The following is a 22172-nucleotide window of genomic DNA, read 5'->3' as shown; positions in this document are numbered from 1 at the left end:
TTTCTCCTTCTTTGTTTTGTTTCCTCCTTAATACTGGTTAAAGTTCGCATGGCCAAAAAGGGGAGAATTTCATTGTGAGCCCCGTCATACTTTCCAGCAGGTACATCTGCTTCAAAGCAGGTGCAAATATACACACTGAGCCCCTTTCCCAAGGCCAGGTACATTTTCAAAGGGAAACCTTTTGTAATTTCTGAAGTTCCTATCGTTGCTAACAGTAATTATCATATACTGTATCTTCCCCATGCAGGAAGGCAATGGGTATATCAGACCTGCACAGAATTTGGATTCTTCCAGAGCACAGATTCTCTCAATCAGCCATTCTCCGGCTTCCCTTTGAGGTACAGTAATTTATCATTGCTGTGATGTCATAAGTGTTATCTTAGACAAGTTCTCCCATTGCCTGGTGGTTCAGCGGTGTGTCGGCTGGCAGGCGCGAGCTTTCTGCCCGCCTGGGCCAGCACCACCCTCTGAATGGTGCCTTCAGTTCTCGCGAGAACTGAAGGCACCATTCGGAGGGTGGTGCTGGCCCAGGCAAGCAGGCGGAAAGCTCGCGCCTGCCGGCCAACACACCACTGAACCACCAGGCAATGGGAGATATTTAAGGAGATGTGGAAAGGACGGGAAGAGGTGGAGCGGGCGGAGGGCTCGTGCCTGCCGGCCGATACACCGCTGGACCACCAGGCAATGGGAGAGATTTGAAGAGATACGGGACGGGGGTGTTTTAAAAAGGTACTGGGGGGGCAGTGTTTTTAAAAGGCCTGACCCAGGTGGGGTGTTAAAAATTTATATCTTCACTGCATAAGACGCACTGACATTCCCACCCACTTTTGGGTGGAAAAAAGGTGTGTCTTATGGAGTGAAAAATACGGTATGTGTATTCAAGCTGATATGCAACAGGTTTTTAAGGACTACTCTTACATTATCCTTATATTGAAATGAGTATTAGATGCTATTGGATACAGGATTTTGCATTTCACTCAAATGCCATGTTTCATTTCTTGCTTACAGTTATTTTGTTCAGCAGTGTTCAGATATATATGGCTCAGAATTTAATTTCACCAACATCATCAGTGCAGTGCAGCAAACCAACGAAATGTATGGCGGTTTCAACATTCAGAGCGGACGCATCATCTTCCCAAATGGCTGTGTTGATCCATGGCACGCACTTGGGATCATCGAGGATCTCAGTGATGAACTAATCTCTGTTTACATCAAAGGTAATTTTTTTTTTCCTCTGATTTTGCCTTTCTATTTCCAAATGTGAAACTCTGTACTTTCAGCTTCCAGGTGCTGTAGCTTCTTGTGCTATTTCTATACTTTTTTTTTTTTTAACCTAGTTACGAAAAATCAGTTGTTATGAATTTTGTCAGATGCAGGTTAAAATATACAAGGAAGCCTTTCTATGCATTGTAAATACATCATGAGTCATTAATTAACGGAAATATGGCTTTAGTCATGATTGGTGATCTCAGCGAGGTTTCAATTGAGATAGGGAATATACATATAAATAGGCATATTTCAGTCCCAGAATATTCTATAACTCTCCCCCCCCTTTTTTACAAAACTTCAAAAGTGTTTTTTAGCGCAGGACGGCGTGCTGAATGCTCTGCGCGGCGCCCGAGACTCATAGAGGTCCTATGAGCATCGAGAGCAGCGTAGAGCATTCAGCGCGCCAATCTGCGTTAAAAACTGCTTCTGTGATTTTGTAAAAAAAAAAAAAAAAAGGGGGTTTGTATATGTGTTAATAAATTCAAAGTTATAAAGACCGACTTATTCTCATGTTTCACACTTATGCCAAAGTTACGTAGTAACATATTAAAGATAAAGACCTGCAGTTACCAGATGGTCAGAGTTTTTTCTAGCACTCTGCACAGGTTCCACTTCATGATTAAACACTGGCATACTTAATCTCTATCTCTCCCTGCTAATTCTGGGGCAGAGACTATAAAAATCTGCCCAGTCAACAGTCCTACTTTCGAACTACTGGAGTTTCCATGGAAGCCTGCTCCAGCCTTTATACTGATCTGCACTGGCATAGCAAGGGTGGGAAGTGGCCAGGGCAGTGGTGCCCCTCCTCGCCCTCTTCTCTGCCCCACCCCCCTTCTCAACACCTGCCCTCCCTCCCCTTCCCTCATACCTGCTTAACTTCCCCGGCGCAAGCAGCATCGGCTCTCCCTCTGCGTCCAACATTGGTCTCTCAACCTAAAGAAGGATATAAAACTGCTGGAGAGGGTGCAGAGACGAGCAACGAAGCTAGTAAAAGGTATGGAGAAACTGGAATACGAGGTTCGACTGAAGAGACTGGAATTGTTCTCCCTTGAGAAAAGGAGACTACGAGGGGATATGATCGAGACCTTCAAAATATTGAAAGGAATCGACAAAATAGAGCAGAAAAAATTATTTACATTGTCCAACTTGACACGGACAAGAGGACACGGAATGAAGCTAAGGGGGGACAGGTTCAGGACAAATATCAGGAAGTTCTGCTTTACTCAGAGAGTGGTTGACACCTGGAATGCCCTCCCAGAGGAGGTTATTGCGGAATCGACCGTCCTAGGATTCAAAAGCAAACTGGATGCACATCTCCTTACGAGAGGCATAGAGGGATATGGGTGACTAAAATTATGCCTGGTATACACTGGACAGGGCCTCCGCGTGTGCGGATCACCGGACTTGATGGACCGAAGGTCTGATCCGGAGATGGCGCTTCTTATGTTCTTATAATTTCCTAATCGCGGGACCCAGAAGTAACATCAGAGGGAAGCACCAAGGATGGCGCGAGCAGGAGGTTGGAGCTGCTGATCATGCCAGCAAAGGTAGAGGTGTGGTGGAGGGGGGAACTGAAGGTGCGCACATGGTGGGGGGAAAGTGGGAAGGAGCCTGGGGGGCAGAGAGGAGTAGAGGACGGCGCCCGGGGTGGCCCCTCCCCCCTTATTACATCATTGCTGATCTGTCTTTGCCATTTACAGGACCCAGACCATATAAATCTGCCCACCATTAGTCTTACTTTCCAACCTCCTAAGGTGCCATCAAAACTCACTCTAGTTATTTGGTCGTTTACGTTTTGCTTTGATTGGATTCCATCCTTTTTTATTTACATAGAAATCTTCTGTGTTTATCCAATGCATTCTTGAAGTCTGTCACATCTTCCCCCAGAAGGACATTCCAGGAATCCACCAGCCTTTCTGTGAAAAAGTATTTCTTCTGTCTTCCACCTTGCTAACTTAACTCATGACCTCTAGTTCTGCCACTTCTCAGTCTCTGAAAAAGATTCATTTGCATATTAAAACACTCTTTCTCGCTTTTTAAAGCTCTTCAGTATTTTATTTATTTATTCGATTTTTTTTTAGCCCGTCCTCCCAAAAGAGCCCAGAACAGGTTACAAAGAATATATTGGTGCATTAAAATTATAAGTAAGATAGGTACTTAGAAATTCCCTTACTGTCCCAAAGGCTCACAATCTAACTAAAGTACCAGGAAAAATGACAATTAGAAGAGTAATAAAGAAAGAAAATAGAGATAGAGGAGAAAAATAAGAAAATAAACATACTAATAAGATTACAATGATCTAAAATATGAGTCACCTGAATACCTCAGCTGGTGAACTGTTTCCTATACTCCATCTTGTAGTTTTCACTTGACATCTGATCATAGATTAGTGTTACCAATCCCTCATTTTTAATCCACCAGACACTGCATTTTTCTTTAGTGGCCCAACACTCTGGAATTCACTTCCCCAATACATCCGAAATGAGCCCTAACTTAGAAATTTAAATCAGCTGTCAAAACATGGCTATTCACTCAGGTGTTTCCTGAATAATAAGACAGCACGCTGGTCCTTGTGTTTTGGCTCTTTATGGAACATTTCCTGACCTACTCTGACTATAGAATGATTGCTTCTATCCTATCAAATAAATTGTAGTGCCTTTCCTCTCTCATTTTAGATTGAACACTGCCTTGCGCTGTTCCAGTTAAAGTTGGTATAGTAAGTCACAAAATAAATAATACCTCTGCAATATTTAAATGTCTGCATCATGTCCCCCCTGTTCCTTCTTTCCTCTAGAGCAGTGTCTTGCAAACTATGTCACGCCGCGGCACACTAAACATAGTGGCCATGGCTCGAGGCATCTGGAAGTGTGTGGACGCTAATTTGATGATGTCATGCGCATGCGTGACGCCATCATATTGACTTCTGCACCTATAAAAAGGCTCTCCAGACGGGCCCTACGCTGCCGGTGGGGAGTGCCAGAAGGGAAGACGTGCGGAGAGAAGGAGAGGCGCTGGCGTTGGCTGATTGCCTATAGGATGTGCCTCTCACCATGAAAGGTCAGTCGGCCCCTCTCCTCCTCCCCAGCATCTCGCGGCGCACCTGAAATCTCAGAAGGCTCTAGAGCAGTGGTTACCAACCCTTTCCTGGAGGACCACCTGCCAGTTGGGTTTTTCAGATAACCCTAATGAATATGCATGAGAGAAATTTGCATATAATGGAAGTGATAGGCATGCAAATCTGCTCCATGCATATTCATTAGGGCTATCCTGAAAACCTGATTGGCTGGTGGTCCTCTAGGACAGGGTTGAGAACCACTGCTCTAGAGTATACATATTCAGGTTTCTTCTAATACAGTATATCGTTTGGCATAAGCCCCATATCATTAATGTGGCCTTCCTCTGAACCACCTCAAGTCTTTTGAGAGTCCTTAGAGAGATACTGCCTCCAAAATGAACATAGTACTCTAAATGAGACCTCACCAATGACTTGTATAGGGACATTAACACCTCCTTTCTTATACTGGATATGCCTCTCTCTATGCAGCCTAGCATCTTTCTATGGCCACTGCCTTGTCACATTGTTTTGTTGCCTTAAGATCCTCTAACAATAGCACCCCAAGGTCCCTCTCCCAGTCTGTGCTTATCAGCCTCTCAACCCCTAGCAAATACAAATCTTTTGAGTTTCTGCATGCCATGTGCATCAGTCTAAATTTCTTTGCATTAAATTTTAATTGCCAAACATTAGACCGTTCTTCTATTCTTTTTGGATCACTTCTGCTGTTGTTCATTGTTGTCTGCACAAAAGCAAACTTTTCCTTCAAGTGTTCTTGCTCTGTAACTGAAGTTTCATGTTAGAATGCTACAGAAAGACTCAATATGCCAGCAGTTGGGTGTAGATGTCAGTGTAGTGAACCCAGAAGTAGTAGCAGTAGTGAAGTTGGTGGCTCCAGCCATACCCCCACCTCTAGGAGTGAGAATGGGGTGGAGGTATGGGAGCTCCTGCGAAGAACCTGGATATGCTAAACCACATTAAATAAAAGTAGTGCCAGCAAATGCAGGTGGGAGTGACAGCTCCTAGGACAAGAGTTCCTCCAGGGGGGCCCTGGAGGACTATTGTCTTGCTCTTATGTCACGGCTGGATGTTGATGTTCCTTTCAGCAGGAATAATAGAGACTCTAATACTGTACTGAGGACATCCAGTATTAACCATAGTATGCATTAGTGCTGCCCGATTCATAATTCAAATCGATTCACCGATTCACTTCGGATGAATTGATTCGAATCGATTTGTTGTTGCAAAAAATCAAACTCACCGATTCGTTGGCCCCCTTGCTAGAGACTCGTTCGGGCTTTCCCTCTGGCACCGGTTTTGCAAAACCGGAAGTTACATCAGAAGCAGGGAAAGTCAGCGGACCTCTGCATGCAGATCGGCGGCAACAAGGTGATTTTTAATTGGTTGGCTGGCTGGCTGGCTAACGGGCTGGATCTCTCCTTCCCGGTCAGAAGTATTTTTCCTCTCCTCCCCGGCCAGGCAAAAGCGGCAGTAGCGAATGCGATTCACTACCTTGTGTTACTCCGGGCATCTTCTCTCCACTTGGCCACCCAAGTGGAAAAAGGAAGTTTTCACTGAGGGCAGGCTGCAGTGGAGAGAAGACGCAAGGAGTGGCAGCAGGAGTGGATTGCTAAATCACTACCACCATTGGCAACATGTTGTAACATCAAAATAAAGATGGGGAAGAAGGGAGATGGATTTGGGGGAGTTGGTGGACTGGAGAAGGAGAGATGGGGAGAAGATGGATGGGAGAGATGAACTTGGTGAAGGGGGAAGATGGATGGTAGAGGGGAGGAGATGGACTTGGGGGAGTTGGTGGACTGGAGAGAGAGAGATGGGGAGAACATGGATGGGAGAGATGAACTTGGTGGAGAGGGAAGATGGATGGTGGAGGGGGGAGATGGACTTGGGGGAGGGATAGATGAACTTGGGGGAGATCATGGAGATGGGAGATGGGGAAAGGGAGATGGGAGATAGGGGGAGGGATAGAAGAAATAATGGATCTGAAAACAGGAGAGGGAGAGAGATGTAGACAATGGGATTTAGGGAGGGAAGGAATAGAAAGGGATAGAAGTTGGACACAAGGGATGGTATAGGGGGGGATAAAGATACTGGATAGGAGGGTAGTTAGAATGAGAAAGGGAGAGCTGGTGGACCCTGGGTGGTAGGAATGGAGGGAGAGATGATGGATTAAAGGGTAGTTGAGAAAAGGAGAGATGGTGGAATCTGGGGATGATGGGGTCCATCGCTGCAGCTACGGGAATAGAGACGAAAAAAAGTAAATATGCCAGACCTCCGGGGGGGGGAAGGAAAATGGAAGGGGAGGACAGAGATGGAAGATGGATGGTTACCACGGAGAAAGAAAAAAACAACAAATGGGCAAGAGACCCTGGCAAGTGAGTTATCAGAAGACGTTTGTCGCAGAGCCTGGGACCAACATGATTTGAATAATGACCAGACAACAAAAGGTAGAAAAAATAATTTTATTTTATGTTTTGTGATTGCAATGTCGGATTTGAAATTTGTATCCTGCCAGAGCTAGTATTCGACTGTGAACGTGAGCTAGAATTTAAGAGAGAGGAAAAGCTTTTTTTGTTTGTTTATTTTGTTTACACCACAGCGCCAGTGTGGGTTGGAGAGGGCAAAGTGGGTGAAGAGGCTATAAAATAAACCCACCAGGATGTTTGGAAAAAAACCCACCCAATTGGGCAGGAAAATCGAATCGACAAATTGATTCAGTAGGCTGAATCGAATCGAAATATTTTTTTCCTGAATCGGGCAGCACTAGTATGCATACAGCTATGCCTCAAGCAATGAGCAATAATTCCTCTTACACAGTGGCCTGTGTAGTGGTGAAGAAAGGAAGTGAAGCTAGCCTACCATCATATAGAAGACCCCCCTCCTTGCTGCACTTTGCTAGTCCATTATCAGCATGATACTGTACTTAGTAACAGGCTGGTTCAGGTATTTACTGACCACATAGAAGTCACTTAATTACTTCTTGGGGTAAGGGAGATTGAAAAGAAAGAAAGTGACAGAGAGAGTTTAACTTTTTATATATTTATTTGTTAAAGCATTACCATGTGTCTATACTTTTTGCATTGTACTTTTTAAAATGTAGGGTTATTTGAGTGAAAATAGGTACCGGGCCTTGGGGCTTGAACCAATTTCCCATGTATAACATTGCTTGTATCCTGTGGGAAAAGCATCTTTGGGATAAGTTGCCTCTTTCAGGAAATCAATTGTGTCTAATTTCCCATGTATAACATTGCTTGTATCCTGTGGGAAAAGCATCTTTGGGATAAGTTGCCTCTTTCAGGAAATCAATTGTGTCTTAAGTCAGAGTTGCCTGCCTGTATATATTATTAGTGAACACTCTGTCCTTAATCTCAGGTCTCATAGCACTTGAAGAGATCCTATAGGTTAATTAACTGATGTTTGAGCATCCATGTGGTTGTTTTGGCAAGACAAAGGGGAAGGAAACTGTACTGGCTATGAAAGGGGGAAAGGAGATCAATTCAGCATTATTGTACATAGCATTTAGGGGGAGGGGTATCACACACCCCTAAGCCTTCACCAATCTATACCTATGTATTTAAGCCTTGAAAAATTAAGTATAAAATCTCTTCAAGCAGCAATGGTATTCAATTTTCAAGCATGAGAAACTGTGCTTTCAACAAGCTTTATGCTATACAGTATCCTCTCCTTTGAGCAATATTCAAGCTCATGTACACTTAGGGTTGTTGTCCGATCAAAGTCAGGCTGATCCAGTTCTGGTTTTGCATCAATCGTTTCTATGGATTTTAGTGGCCATTTCTTCAGGAAAGGTGGGACCAAAAGCCCACAGATACAATGGGGCAGCGCCTCAATTGGATCAGCCTGTCTGAACTGATATGGATCAGAATGGCTCCTTCACGAAAAGTGTTGGAATCCAGTACATTTATTTGTGGTCTAGAAATTGTGTTAAGCAAAGTTAGAATCTTAGAACAAACCATTTTCACAAATTACTTTCAGGGGCTCTTTTAGCATTGCCTGTATTGTTACAAATGTATGGGTGCCTTTTATCCTTGATCTTTGCACCTGATTTCAAAGTAAAAAGATGCAAGTACTCTCACCTTGAAAATTTCCCAAAACTAAAAAATATTCACAGACACTCGTGTCTACCCTTTTTGCAGTGCAAAAACTGTAACCCCCATCTCTGCAAATTCTACTACTCAAACCAGGTAAAAACGAGAGTTCTTTTGGAATAAGGTATACACCTGCACAAAGGATGGGGGTGATTTTCAATGAATCTGTTTCTGTGGATGAAAATGGCTTTAAAATTGTCCTCCTTGATGAAATGTCAACTTGCTTTAGCCAAATTTCCTTAAAATGGGATTTGTTGGACAAACTAAGTAGATGCAGCATGTGTCAGATTAAAAGTCCTTATTCTCTGCCTTATCTCTATTACCATCTTACTGTCATCTTCTCGTTATTTGTGACCGTCTGGGAAAAGCTAACTAAAGAAAGTCTCAGATCCAAATTGTTGAGAATTGCCGACTTTTCGTGTCATAGGTCCTTAAGTAATATGAAAAAGTTACATCATTGGATGCTATGGTACTAATGCATGATTTGTTGACAGTGGACTCTCCTAAAGTATACTGTCCTGAAAGTATTGATTTATCAGATATTGAGTTGGATATCTTTTATGTACAGTGCAGGATTTGTTGGAATACATTTATAGGGGTTCCATTGGCCACAGCTGATTATTTGGGGAGGGGGAAACAGTGACAAAGTTAGGCTGTCACCGCTTTGGCGGGAACAAGGGATCCTTCCAGCCACCCAACAATATGGGTGAGGGGTTTAAAGGAATTCTTGATGATGTGTACTTGTGTGCAAAAGCAAATGGCAGAAAGGATATTTGAGGAAACCAAATGTTCAATGTAAAAGTCTTTATTCTATAAAGTGACTCAACACGATCAGTGTTTAGGCCACAAGGCCTGCCTCAGGCATCTACTTGTGTGCAACACCGCCACAAGTAGCTGTGAGGCTGGGTGACACTGGAGGTCTTGAAGGGGGGATTTGTTTGTTTGAACATGATTTCATTTGTTGGATTGGACAGGACAGCTAGGTCATTATCAACTAGCTGACAGGGAAGGAGTTAAATTGAATTCTGTTTGTAGCATGATTTCTTGTTGAAGTGTTAAATAAAGCTGCAGCCAAGAAATTTTATCCAAGAAAATTGTAAAGACTGTTATTTGGAAGATAATTGATAGATCTATTGTGGAAGAGTGCAATGGAAAAGGTAAGAGTGCCAAATGTTATGTATTACACATTGTTTGCCCTAACAGAATTCATTAAACCTCACTTTTGTTTCCATAAACTTGACTCACCTTTTCCCAGAGATGGCCTTATTTAGTTGTGAATCTAACACTCACAATCGGAGTTCTCCAAAAATGTTTTAACTGGGTGGAACAGCTACCTCAAAGCTTTGTTTAAAGTGAAAGAAAGCCTCCAAGTTCTTAAAAAAAATTAAAACTCTGGAGGTTATGCTAATGTGGCATTTGCAAAAGTCATCACCATGGTTTCCAGGCTACAAGCCCTATAAATCCATGCCAGTTCCTCCTTGACAAGTTTGACCCATAGACATCCAGCATCTGTACTTTTTCCTGCGGCAAGGGTCTTCCCAGAGAAAAGAGTTACAGCAACAAAAAATGTTTAAAAAATCACTGTACATTTTGTGTTTGCCAGTAACTTGATGTTGTGGATGTCTTCAGGCACAAGCCAAAGAGCAGACATCATTCAGTATTTGTCAAACAGCAGAGAATAAAGTGAGCTCCTCAAATGAAGTCAAGCATGGGAGGGGAAGCATTTTCTATCCCTGGCGATAACGTGCAAAAACATTACCGTGTTTCTCCTAAAATAAGACAGTGTCTTATATTTATTTGGGGCCCACAAAAGGCACTAGGTCTTATTTTTGGGTAGGGCTTATTTTCCTTCACCCCAATTCTTCCTCTTTCCTTTCTCTCCCCCACATGTGCAACATCTTTCCTCCCCTCTCACCCATCCCCTTGTGCCTTCCCTCTGCAGCATCTTTCTATCCCTCCCATCCCCCTGTGCAGCAGAACCCTTGCCCAGCTTCTATCCTTCCCTCCCTCCCATCCCCCGTGCAGCAGAACCCTTGCCCAGCTTCCATCCTTCCCTCCCTCCCATCCCTTGTGCAGCAGAACCCTTGCCCAGCTTCCATCCTTCCCTCCCTCCCATCCCTCATGCAACAGAATCCTTTAGCACCTTCCATCCTTCCCTCTCTCCCATCCCTCATGCAGCAGAACCCTTGAGCACCCGCCACTGCCGCCCCCCGCTGCACAGCCATACTGCTGAACTCCCGCTGACCCTCCATTCTTCTCTCCCAACCAATCCCTGCCAACAGTGACCATAAATACCTTCCGGCAGAGGAGCATCAGGCTAGCAGCAATAATGCATCAGTAATGCAGCACACAGAAGGCCCCAGTGAGAAGGCCGCAAAGCAGCCTGTGAGTGCTGCTGGCCTGACGCTCTTCTGCCAGAAAGTATTTATGGTTGTGATCGGTGGGGATTGGTTGGGAGGTAAGGATGGAGTGTCAGTGGGGATTCGGCTGCATGGCAGGGGTGGGATGGGGCAGGGGGAAGCCCACGACTAGGGTTTATTTGTAGAGGTAGGGCTTATATTAAGACCTATCCCAAAAATCATGCTAGGGCTTATTTTCAGAGTAGGTCTTATTTTCTGAAAAACACGGTATTTGTTGTGTTTTAAATGCAAAAACAAACAAAACAAAAACAAGCATTATGTTGGAGGAGTCACAGTTTGCTAAGGTAGAACACTGGCTCATGAAACTAATGGTAGTGCTGAATTTATATTTATTTTAGTTCATATCTTTTCAAGGTGAGTTACATTCAAGTACACTCAGTGGCTTAGTGAGGGTGAGAGGCACCCCCCTCTTCTCTGCACCCCGTTCCTTCTCTGCTGCTCCTGCTGTGTGCCTCCCTTCCCCCATACCTCTTTAATGGCGCCGGCATGAGCAGCATTGCCAATCTGCTGCCCACGCCAGCCTTAGCTCTCTTTCTGATGTCACTTCCTGGTCTCGCAAACAGGAAGTGACTTCAGAGGGAGATCCGATGCCGCCGTGCACAGCAGGTTGGAGATGCTGCTCGTGCCGGCATAGACATGGGGGAGGGAAGGCGCGTGTCAAAGCAGCTCCTGATTGGATAAGGCCCGACTTAGTACAGGAAGAGGTGGTCAGAGCATACCGCGAGTGATTTCCTGCACTCGCTGGCACTCCGGCTGCTCTCTTCTGCCCTCTCCTTGTCGGCGATTCGGGGTCAGAAAATATCGCGAATGACCGGGACCGTGAACCGCTGACCGCGAACGACCGGGGGAACACTGTATACTCCACATAATGATCATGCTATCTGTAGTGGCTGCATTAGGCAACACCCTCACCATTGTCAAAAAATAGAAAACTGGACCTCAAGTCACTGCCTCAAACTAAATAAGAACAAAACCAAATTTCTTTGGTAAGCATCCCCTAAGCAAGATATTACTTCAACCAGTTGTGAAGCATATTTTGAAATGAAGTTCAAATAGATTACTTCATTGTGGATACAAAAAATTACTTCCTTCAGCTAATGATGTGGGTCCAATGAAGACCACCTTCAAAATCGGAGGCTTGATCATACACAACATCCAAAAGTAGAATAGTCCTAGGTGACATAGAACAGCTGGCTATAATTTTGAAGACACAAAAACTCCAAAAAAGTATTGCCAAACAAACTTCAAAAGAGACCAACAGTAGGGCAAAAATGGTCCAAAGGTTCTGAGAGTGGTTCAGCAGTGCCGAAGACAACTCTGTGATTAAATAACATCAATAAATTACTTTAATGAATTTAGTGAGGTTAGGTACCCTCAGAGTGAGGGATCAGCGATGGGAGAAATCCTCCAACGCTTCACACAACAGGGTGGAGGTAACCAAGCCCCCACCTACACACCATTATCAAGTACCTTAGTGTGCTTTAAATCAAAATAACACAACCACCATAAAAAACAGTGAACAGTGAACACAGGTGAATTCAATCACAGCCACCACTCTGGGAACCCCACAGCCAACTCCCAAACCTAGAATGAAAAAAGCAGACTTAGCTTCAGTGAGTCTTCATCTGTCGTCCAGGGGTGCAAAAGGCAAGGCAGATGGAATGCCGCAGAATACCAGGTCCAACCAAGCCTGGTTTCGGGAACACGTCCCTTCCTCAGGAACCCATAATTCAAAAATCAATGACGTAAATCCAAGTCAGCTGGAAGGAGGGAGAAGCTAGCAGAGTGGGGCACATTGATTTTTGAATTATGGGTTCCTGCCTTGTCCCGCCTTTAGCCTTGCCCAGTTCTACCTCAAGTCCCACCCTATTCTGCCCCTAGCCCCGCCCCCTCTAAACCTCATCTTCCCCTACAAAATCCGGCTATGTCTGGAGGGCCTAGAGCATGCACAAATGCGTGTGACATCATCCACAAATACTCAGAGGCCCTCCAGATATGGCCGGAGCTCGGCAGGGCTTACCAAAACCTGGACAAACTGCCAGGTTTTGGAAAGTCTGTCCGGGAACCCGGACAGTCCTCTAATAAGAGCACAAGTCCGGGTTTTCCCAGACATCTGATAACCCTACCTTATGCGCCTATTAGGACTCTTCAGTTTTTACAAGACTTTAGAATGGTTATGTCCCATAAGAACATAAGCAATGCCTCCGTTGGGTCAGACCTGAGGTCCATTGTGCCCAGCAGTCTGCACAAGCGGCGGCCCAACAGGTCCAGGACCTGTGCAATAATCCTCTATCTATACCCCTCTATCCCCTTTTCCAGCAGGAAATTGTCCAATCCTTTCTTGAACCCCAGTACCGTACGCTGCCCTATTACGCCCTCTGGAAGCGCATTCCAGGTTTCCACCACACGTTGGGTAAAGAAGAACTTCCTAGCATTCGTTTTGAATCTGTACCCTTTCAACTTTTCTGAATGCCCTCTTGTTCTTTTATTTTTCAAAAGTTTGAAGAATCTGTCCCTCTCCACTCTCTCTATGCCTTTCATGATCTTGTAAGTCTCTATCATATCCCCTCTAAGTCTCCTCTTCTCCAGGGAAAAGAGTCCCAGTTTCTCCAATCTCTCAGCGTATGAAAGGTTTTCCATACCTTTTATCAGACGTGTCACTCTCCTCTGAACCCTCTCGAGTAACGCCATATCCTTCTTAAGATACGGCGACCAATATTGGACGCAGTACTCCAGATGCGGACGCACCATCGCCCGATACAACAGCAGGATAACTTCTTTCGTTCTGGTAGTAATACCCTTCTTGATTATATTTAGCATTCTATTTGCTCTCTTAGCGGCCGCTGCGCACTGTGCCCAATGGGAAACAACCCAAGAAGAAAGCTTTCTTTTGGTCAGCCCCAACATTATTGCATCCTCTTCCAAAAATGATCTGTGATGAACCAAACTTTAAAAAGTTTACATTTTTTTTAACTGCTTCAGTATGTCTCTGGGGATATCAAAAGAGAATTAACCCCCTATTCCTCAAATATGTTATTTACCATCTAAAATATCGGCAGTGCAATGAAATTTGGATCCAAATAAATTGAGTTTGGGTGTTTCTGCTATATTGAAGTTTTTGGACACAGACAATGTTATTCCTACAACTTTAATTGCCATATTTGCACTTGCATCTGGTTGATGAAGGTGTTTTTTTTTAAGGGGATGTTATTCTGGAATTTAAGAACAGAATTTTTCCTAATATTTCTAGGAATACCCACAAGCATTATAAGCAATTTATTTGATTATGACCAACCTCCTCTTCTACGAAACCGCACTAGCGGTTTTTAGCGCGGGGAACCACGCTGAATGGCTCGCACTGCTTCCGCCACTCATAGGAACTCAGTGAGCGTTGGGAGCAACACGGGCCATTCAGTGTGGTTCTCTGCGCTAAAACCCGCTAGCGTGGTTTTGTAGAAGAAGGGGCAAGTGTTCTTCAGATTGGTGCTGCTTTCTTAAGATATCCATGTAAATGCTTCATAAGATACCAATCTACTAAGTATATTTTCTTTATGCCTTCCCACCTCACTACTTTTCTGACAACTAAGAGACCATTAGGAGAATCTCTGCAGATTGTGGTAGACTCTGATGGAAAGTTTCTCTCAGTTTTTTGAAGACTGTTGTAATATGTTAGTTTATGTTTCTTCTAATTTTATTTTCTTAAAATTATCATGATCCCAACATGATGGACTTGAGTGATCCATTTCCTTCATATGTAGCTTTACTTTAGCATTTTACTTTAATTATGACCACTCTTCTGTACAAGTGTATTACTTGGTTATATTGTGTTTAAATTATAAATAAATAAATAAAAAATCTCTTTGTATAGGCAGGCCATAAATATCCAGTGGGAGGCAAAAGGGAGAGTGTATTAGCATTGCTAGTGTTCCCGCTAAGCTGCGCTGGGGTGCGCTGGCGCACAAAATATTACCTCGCAGCGCACATGTTTCTCGTCACAGCGCACACAGTGTAGAGCACAGTTCTTCAACCGCCGGTCCGCAAACAAAATCTTGCCGGTCCGCGAAGGATTCGGTCCCCGCCGCAACGAAAGGCCGGCGTCAGCTGACTTGCAACTTCCTGTTGCAGTCGCTGTGCCGGGACTCCTGCCTTCGCCGGGACTCCTGCCTTCGCCGGGACTCCTGCCTTCCACCGCGTTTGCCTCCTGCCTTGTCTCCGCACCTCCAGACCAGCAGCAGCAGCTGTGTATGCTTTTAACTTCGGCACAGAGCTGCCCCTAATCAATAGTTTAGCGCGGTTTCATAAGGCAGCCTCGGGGCCTTTGCTAGGCCGGCCCACATCGCATCATCGAAGCGGGCCGGCTATCAAAGGCCCCGAGGCTGCCTCATGAAACCGCGCTAAACTATTGATTAGGGTCAGCTCTGTGCCGAAGTTAAAAGCATACACAGCTGCCGCTGCTGGTCTGAACTCTTGGGCCGCTGAAGGAGGGCAAAAAGCAGCTGTCCTGGAGGTTTCCCTTCCTCTCGCCTTTACAGGTTCCTTTTTTCCACCTTTTTTTTTTTCCTTCAAACGGCAACGGGCCCCAGCATCGACATCAATCAAGTAAGTTCCACTGTCAATCAAGCGGTTCTGCTCGGCCAAAGCTTCCCCTGTGACATGAGCCACCCTCAGGGGAAAGAAAGTGACCCACAAAGGTGAGGGGAAGGGGGGCAGATGATGGAAGTTGGGGGGGGGGAGAGAGAGAGAGAGAGAGAAGGGGCAGATGATGGAATGGAGGAGATGAGAGAGAGAGAGAAGGGGACAGATGATGGAAGTGAGAAGAAGGGAGAGAGAGCAGAAGGCAGATGGATGTCAGTTGAGAAGGGAGAGCAGATGCTGAATGGAAGTGGGGAAAGAACACATACTGGATGGAAGGAGGAGATAAATAAAGGGGGAAGAAAATAGTAAGATAATGGAGGGGTGAGGGAAAGGGGTGACAAGCTGTGTGTAGACACAGTGAAAAGAGGGAAACGGGACTAAATAGTAAGAAAGAATTTAATTTAGATGGAGGCAGAAAATAGAGAAGGAAGACCAGAGAAGAAAAGGGAAGAGAGAGCAGAGAATGATCAGATCTGAGTGGAGGAAATGAGAAGAGAGATATGCTAAAAACCACAGGGGGGAGGGAAGGATAGAGATGCCAGACCATGAGGGGAACAGAAGGAAGATGATGGATGCTAGACCAAATTGGGGGGTGGGGGGGGGGCAGGAGGAGAGATGGCAGGGAAAGACAGACAGTGAATGGAAGGGGCAGATGCTGGACTGAAGAGACAGAGAAGGTTATCATGCTGCTGTACCGGGCCATGGTACGCCCTCACCTGGAGTACTGCGTCCAGCACTGGTACTTTAAGAAGGACACGGTACTACTCGAAAGGATCCAGAGAAGAGCAACTAAAATGGTTAAGGGGCTGGAGGAGTTGCCGTACAGCGAAAGATTAGAGAAACTGGGCCTCTTCTCCCTTGAGCAGAGGAGATTGAGAGGGGACATGATAGAAACATTCAAGGTACTGAAGGGAATAGACTTAGTAGCTAAGGCAGGGAGAACGAGAGGGCACTCTCTAAAGTTGAAAGGGGATAGATTCCATACAAACGTAAGGAAGTTCTGTGGTAGAAAGCAACATATTTATTTGGCTCATAACTTGCTGGCGCCCGATATTTTTAGCTCACAGTGAAAAAAGTTTGCTCACAACACCCGCCCGCTTAGAGGGAACACTGGTTAACACCCCTTTTTCGAAACCACGTTAGGCTTTTTTTCATCTCCAGCTGCAGTGGTATTAGCTTTGATGCTCAAAGAATTCCTATGAGCGTTGGAGATAATACGGCCAAGGCCAGCAATAAAAAAGCCTTAAAAAGTCTAATGTGGCTTCATAAAATGGGGCCTAAGTTTGGTATCTTTCTGTGTGAATGTATTAGGCCTTTCCTATCAAATTTATTTACCTCACATTAATATGCCATTTTCCTGACTAAAATGTCATTCACAATGAAAGAAGAACATAATAAAACTTTTGTGGAATTCCTTTCACATATTTGTGTTTAATTTGATTTTATTATTGTAAACCACTGTGGTTTAAGAAAGTTTAGCGGTATATCAAATTTTAATAATATTACATATAAAGATACAGAAATTAAACTATCTGGGTTTAACAGCTGGATTTTAATATTGCAGGTACAGCTCATTGTGCAAATATGTATCCAGCGCGAGCTGAAGATCCTCCCCAGCTAGTCGCTGCAAGACTTTACATCTTCTCATTGCTGGAGAAGTGGTTAAATTAAAGAAATCTTGGATTGGTCAAATTTTGAAGGTTCCTATGTTTTTGTCATGGTACAACCCAAACTAGAAACAATATAGGTGTTTATAAAATGGTATATGTGTGTGGGGGGGGAGGGTTGGAAAGAAGGAAATAAATTTGCCTTCTGCCCTACATTCTCTGTCTTCATCTACTGTTGCTATACATTAAAAGACATTAATAAACCACATTTTACCAACTTGAGCTCAAAGCAGCTAAAAAGATAACTGAAAACCTTCAGGAATTCCATAAAATCTACGTATCCAGATTACTCACAATACCAATTTCTTAAGTAAAAAAAAAAAGTTTTTAACAATTTCTGAAATACAGAAATGTTAGATTCTTGCTTAGAGAGAGTGGAAGAGAGTTCCATATAGATGTTGCCTGATAAGATAGACTATTATTATGAAATCTATACAAGCTTGCAAATTTAATAGAAGGAAAGCCTAATAAAAATTTCCACTGCAATAGGTGTGTCATTATGGAGAAGCAGGTTATCTCTTCAGGGCCACAAGCCTCTGCAGAAGGAATCCACTCCTGATTTTTGTCTGTAACCATCCTACTACACTGAGAGTTCTACCGCCACCCACAGCTTTTCCCTTCTGCACGCGAGCTGGAAGGAGTGTTTCTGTTCTGCTCTTTATTTTATTTGAATTATTTTCGGATTTTCTTTGGTCTTTCAGTGCTTGGAGCCTCCCTATTCCCTGAAGGCACTGAAAATACAAATAAGAGGGCAACTCTCTGTACAATGACCAGTCTCTTCACCCCAATGATTTAAAGGCAGAAACACAAAGAGGGGAATTCTATAAACATTGCCTAGGATTGGCGTCGCTATTTTCATTAATCATGGACACCTAATGATGTTTAAGTGAATTCTGCAGCAAACTTAATTGTTTTTAATTGGTTTAATTAGTATGGCAATTGACCATGCCTTTAAAAAACGATTATAGAAAAGTTAAAAAACAATTTATGTTCCACATGGAATACCACACGGTGCCCAGCAATGTCTAAGCTGGCATGGTTAGGGGTGAAGAATAGGCATGGTTGACTTAGGTGTCATTAGGCCTCTGTGTTAGGGGCCAGTAAACTAGGCTGGGAAAGCCCTGGCCTAATATACTGGCACCTACCATGCTTAGTGCCACTAAGTTTGATTCTATGAGTGGTGCCTAGCGGTTGATTGACAACCGTGCCAACAAGTGAGGTGTGGTTAAACGACCTTTATAGAATCAGGCCCAAAGTTTATAATAAATCTGACATTTAACTGTATAAGGAAAGGTATAACTGATTCAAATTTAGAGGCAGAGAAGATTAACCTATCAGCAGTTTGCTTACAACTACACAGAGAAGGAACAATATTCTGAATATCCTATGACCTACAGAATACTTCAGTTCTACGTTTCTATTAAGAAGCCATAAAGATGATTTGGCCTCAAAGTACTTTGTAATCTGATATCACTTATGGCTACTTGTTTGTATAATTTGCTAACTAATTCATAAAAGGCAGATCTGTTTTGAAAATATCTTATGTGGCAATGAGAATAATTTTATGACAATGCATCTAGGACAAGGTTAGGCAATCTCAGCCCTTGAAGGCTGCAACCCAATTAGGTTTTTAGGATTTCCTCAATGAAATCTATTTGGTAACATGGAAGCAGTGCATGCAAATAGATCTCGTGCATATTCATTGGGGAAATTGCAGCTCTCAAGGCCTGAGGTTCCTCACCCCTGGTCTGGGATAAGAAGGTATCTACTTAGCTTTATAAAATTCTAGCATAGCTGGCATGTACGGAAGTTTACACCATCTCTAGAGCAGGTGTAAATGTCATGAGAACATAAGAATAGCCTTACTGGGTCAGACCAATGGTCCATCAAGCCCAGTAGCCTGTTCAGGTCACTTGGCCATAACCCAAGGAGTAGCAATATTCCATGCTATCGATCCAGGGCAAGCAGTGGCTTCCCTTCATGTCTTTCTCAATCACAGACTATGGACCTCCAGGAAATTGTCCAAACCTTTCTTAAAACCAATCTGTGCTAATATTTGTCAAGTATGCACATAACTCATAGTATTTAATGATCTATGTCAGGGGTATCCAACCTGCGGCCCCGTGAAGTATTTTGTGCGGCCCTGGTCGAGGGCGATGCAGTGTTTTCCTCTGCTGCCCTCGGGTGTTTACCGTCTTGCCAGCTCCCTCCTCTGTCTTGCTGCAGAGTTTGCGCGGCCCCAGAAACATTTTTTTTTTGGCCAATGCGGCCCAGGGAAGCCAAAAGATTGTACACCCCTGATCTATGTGATATTTTCACACTCTGTCAATGATCCATCCAAACTCTGCCCTTCTGCATGCCTACTGGCAAAGACGTACTGTCATTTCAAAGCAGGTACTTATGTACCTATTGGTATTTTATGAGGTCATTTATGTGCATATGTGACCACATCCAGCATGCCTATAATACCACAGTGGGCATGTGTGCGCCCACTTATACTACGTGCCCTCTTACAAAATTACCCCCTTAATCTTCCCCTGTTCACTCCTTTTTCCAATGCATATAGTACACACTCAGGTTCACCCTCTTTCTGTAATTGCTGCCTTCTAGGGTTGGGCACAATAAAAATATTTTTTTGTTATTTTTTATTAATTTTTGGCTTCTTGTCACAAGTTTCAGATTGGTTTTAATTTATTTCATAACAAGCATTCATTTGTGGGTGAAAATGCATTAAATCAAAATAGCAGGCACTAAAGGGGTCTTTACTAAGGCGTGCTAGCCAATTTAGCACATGCTAAATGCTAACACGCCCATTATATTCTATGGGCGCGTTAGAATTTAGCGCACGCCTTAGTAAAAGACTCCCAAAAGTTTTAAGGTGAATTAATGCACCAAATGCATACTCACAGAATACACATCTCTACCGCTTCTTTTTCAAGATCTGATTCCTTCATGATCTCTTGCAGTTCAGACATCGGGGCTCTTTTTCCCTGTGATGAGACTATTTAGTCAAGATGTACTTTTATCTCTCATAAAAGCTGTCACCACAAAATCTGGCCCGGGATCTACAGGTTGTGATGTTTGCCACTTATTGGCCCAGGGGACTGGTTGCAGAAATGTAGATTCATCTTACACTATGGAAAGAGGAGAGTATGGCTCTATAGGTGACCTGTTCCATAGAGTGAAATTTACTTTCCCAGTGAGTGAGAATGAAAACTAGAATATGATTTTTCAGGTGATATATATAAATTTAGAAATTTTTGAGTATTGTCTTTGCAAAATAAAAGAAACAGCATAGAATTATATTTAACTTTCTTTGCTTTAATTTAAAGTGTAATTCTTTAATCTCATGTTAACTGCATGGATGCCCATATTGTCTCCTCCGAGTCCTACCAGTTTCTCTCTTTCTCTATCTCTTTCAGTTCATCCTCTTCCTTCCCCCCACCTCCTTATTCCCCATCATTCACCCTTTTCTCCCTCCTCACCTTACTGTTACAGCCACCACTAAATCTACAGCCCTGCAGCTGCACCTGCTCAGCTTTGGATACCATTTACTAATTAATTTTGGACTGGTGCTACTCCAGTCCCTGGTATCGCTTGCATTACTTCTGCTGGGAACCCCACCAGCTCTGCTGCTCTGATACCCAGCATCTTCTCTCCTGCCTCTTTCCTCTCTTCATCAGGAACTATCCCTTCTCTGCCCTTTCCACTCTCTTTGCCTTTTCTCTTTCCTCCTTCTATATCTGTCTCCATACTATTTCCCCCTCTTCCCCCAGCACTTGCCTCCTCTCTCTCTCATCCCTTCCACCATCTACATCCTGTCTTTCCTCTTATCCTTTCCCTCCCTCTCCATCTGCCTCCTGCCTCCTTCCCTCGAGTTATTTAAGCAGCAAGAGCCATATGTCACTACTTTCCACCCTTCTAGCTCTTCTCGCCTGGGAGATCACGAGCATATTCGGAACTTGCAGGCTGCTGGCAGAGATTAAATAAAGCTGTCAGGAGCAACTGTGGAGACTCCCTTTGCTTCAGCCTCAACTGGTGAGGTCACTAGTCCTGCAGCGCATCCCGGCATGGTTTTTCTTAGTGGCTCTCTGGGCCTGGGAAACCTTGTCAGTCTTGCTGCTCCTGTCCAGCTCTAAATGCCTGAGAGAAGGGACTCTCGTGTGTGCATGTGACATTTGCGCCAATTAGGTGAGTTGGTATGCTTGTACTTAACATACAGGAATAAAAGATTTGGATATGGTATGTATCTACACACCTGACTCTACCCCTCTTCCCTCGCTGCAGCAGAAACAGGGAACAGAATTCTGCAGATGTGATGCTTAGCTTACAGTCATTTCCTATCCTCTTTTCAACGGGCAAAAGGGGATGCAGCATCCTGCTATCACACAGACCACAGGACGCCAGCTGAATGAAAACAAAAGTTTGGTTGCTTAACCGATGATTGCTCTTTTACTGAATTTTGCTGCAATTAAATAAATTAAAGGTTTCTTTCTCCAATTAATGCCATAGCATTTCTTTAAACTGCTTTTAAACCTTCCTTTTGCACAGCTGTGGAACGGTGCCATTTGAGGACGTTAATTTGTGCCATTCCGGGCTTCGAATAGCTCAAATTGCTTTTGGACATGAATTTGCAAGACGTTTTAGCACTGGCACAACATGAAGCACCTTGTCCTATCAGCCAGTCAGGTTTTCAAGATATTCCTAGTGAATATAGATTAGGTAAATCTGCAAGATAAAGAAGTTAGAAAAAAAAAGGGGGGGGGAGGGCGACGCCATGTTTACTGCCATCCAAACAAACAACTTCACTTTAACTGTGCTCATATAAAGTGTTGCTCGATATGGCACACAACTAACTATCCAACTTGTCTAAAAGGAAGGAAAAAACCTCAGAACATAAGAACATAAGCATTGCCTCCGCTGGGTCAGACCCAAGGTCCATCGCGCCCAGCAGTCCGCTCACGCGGCGGCCCAACAGGTCCAGGACCTGCACAGTACTCTT

The 22172-nt window shown here is 43.9% G+C and overlaps 1 protein-coding gene across 2 annotated transcripts in view; it reads left to right on the top strand.

Annotated features, from left to right (window-relative positions):
• LOC117367141 (putative serine protease K12H4.7) overlaps nt 1-17591 on the top strand; it is a 137493-nt gene extending 119902 nt beyond the window's left edge. For both annotated transcript variants that reach the window (XM_033959449.1, XM_033959450.1), the window contains exons 7-9: nt 248-338; nt 1009-1217; nt 17068-17591. In XM_033959449.1, coding sequence (XP_033815340.1) covers nt 248-338; nt 1009-1217; nt 17068-17174 — 407 coding nt within the window. In that variant the 3' untranslated portion in view covers nt 17175-17591. The remainder of the gene's footprint in view (nt 1-247; nt 339-1008; nt 1218-17067) is intronic.
• The last annotated feature ends 4581 nt before the right edge of the window (nt 17592-22172 follow it).

Source organism: Geotrypetes seraphini, chromosome 9, assembly GCF_902459505.1.
Source record: "Geotrypetes seraphini chromosome 9, aGeoSer1.1, whole genome shotgun sequence".
Lineage (NCBI taxonomy): Eukaryota > Metazoa > Chordata > Amphibia > Gymnophiona > Dermophiidae > Geotrypetes > Geotrypetes seraphini.
The sequence above is the reverse complement of the archived record's forward strand: the minus strand, read 5'-3'. Positions and strand labels throughout refer to the sequence as shown.